Source organism: Penaeus monodon, chromosome 24, assembly GCF_015228065.2.
Source record: "Penaeus monodon isolate SGIC_2016 chromosome 24, NSTDA_Pmon_1, whole genome shotgun sequence".
Classification (NCBI taxonomy): Eukaryota; Metazoa; Arthropoda; class Malacostraca; order Decapoda; family Penaeidae; genus Penaeus; species Penaeus monodon.
The window spans coordinates 36,581,240-36,581,611 of NC_051409.1; the positions used below are offsets into that span (position 1 = coordinate 36,581,240).

Here is a 372-nt window from a genome sequence, read left to right on the forward strand (position 1 = left end):
TTCAACTGTATATTTTCCCACCAGCAGTGGGTTCACTTCCACTTTTTTTTGCTCTTTAAAATGTTACATATGATTTGTTTAACAATATCATTCCACTCACAGATGGCTAAGGAAGCAGTTTGAGGAGGCTGATAAAGACAATAATGGGTCACTTAATTTTAGTGAATGCTGTGCTCTCTTGAAGCAGCTAAATATTAAAATGGACAAGATTCATGCCAAGAAACTTTTCAATGTAAGTAATCCAACTATATGCACTTTGCGTTTGAAAAAGTAAACCCAGAATGTATATTTATATAAACAGCTTTGCTTTGGATACACATATCATATAAAAAATTAAGCGAATCTTGTATTTTTTTTTTACAGTTGGAGAGC

At 32.5% G+C, this 372-nt stretch overlaps 1 protein-coding gene across 1 annotated transcript in view; it reads left to right on the forward strand.

The window, feature by feature from the left end:
* The window catches only part of LOC119588764 (1-phosphatidylinositol 4,5-bisphosphate phosphodiesterase delta-4-like), a gene marked incomplete in the record, with an annotated part of 59,480 nt that overhangs the window by 44,317 nt on the left and 14,791 nt on the right, over positions 1-372 (forward strand). The window contains 1 exon segment of the mRNA XM_037937404.1: positions 103-232. Within this exon segment, the coding sequence (XP_037793332.1) occupies positions 103-232 (130 nt within the window).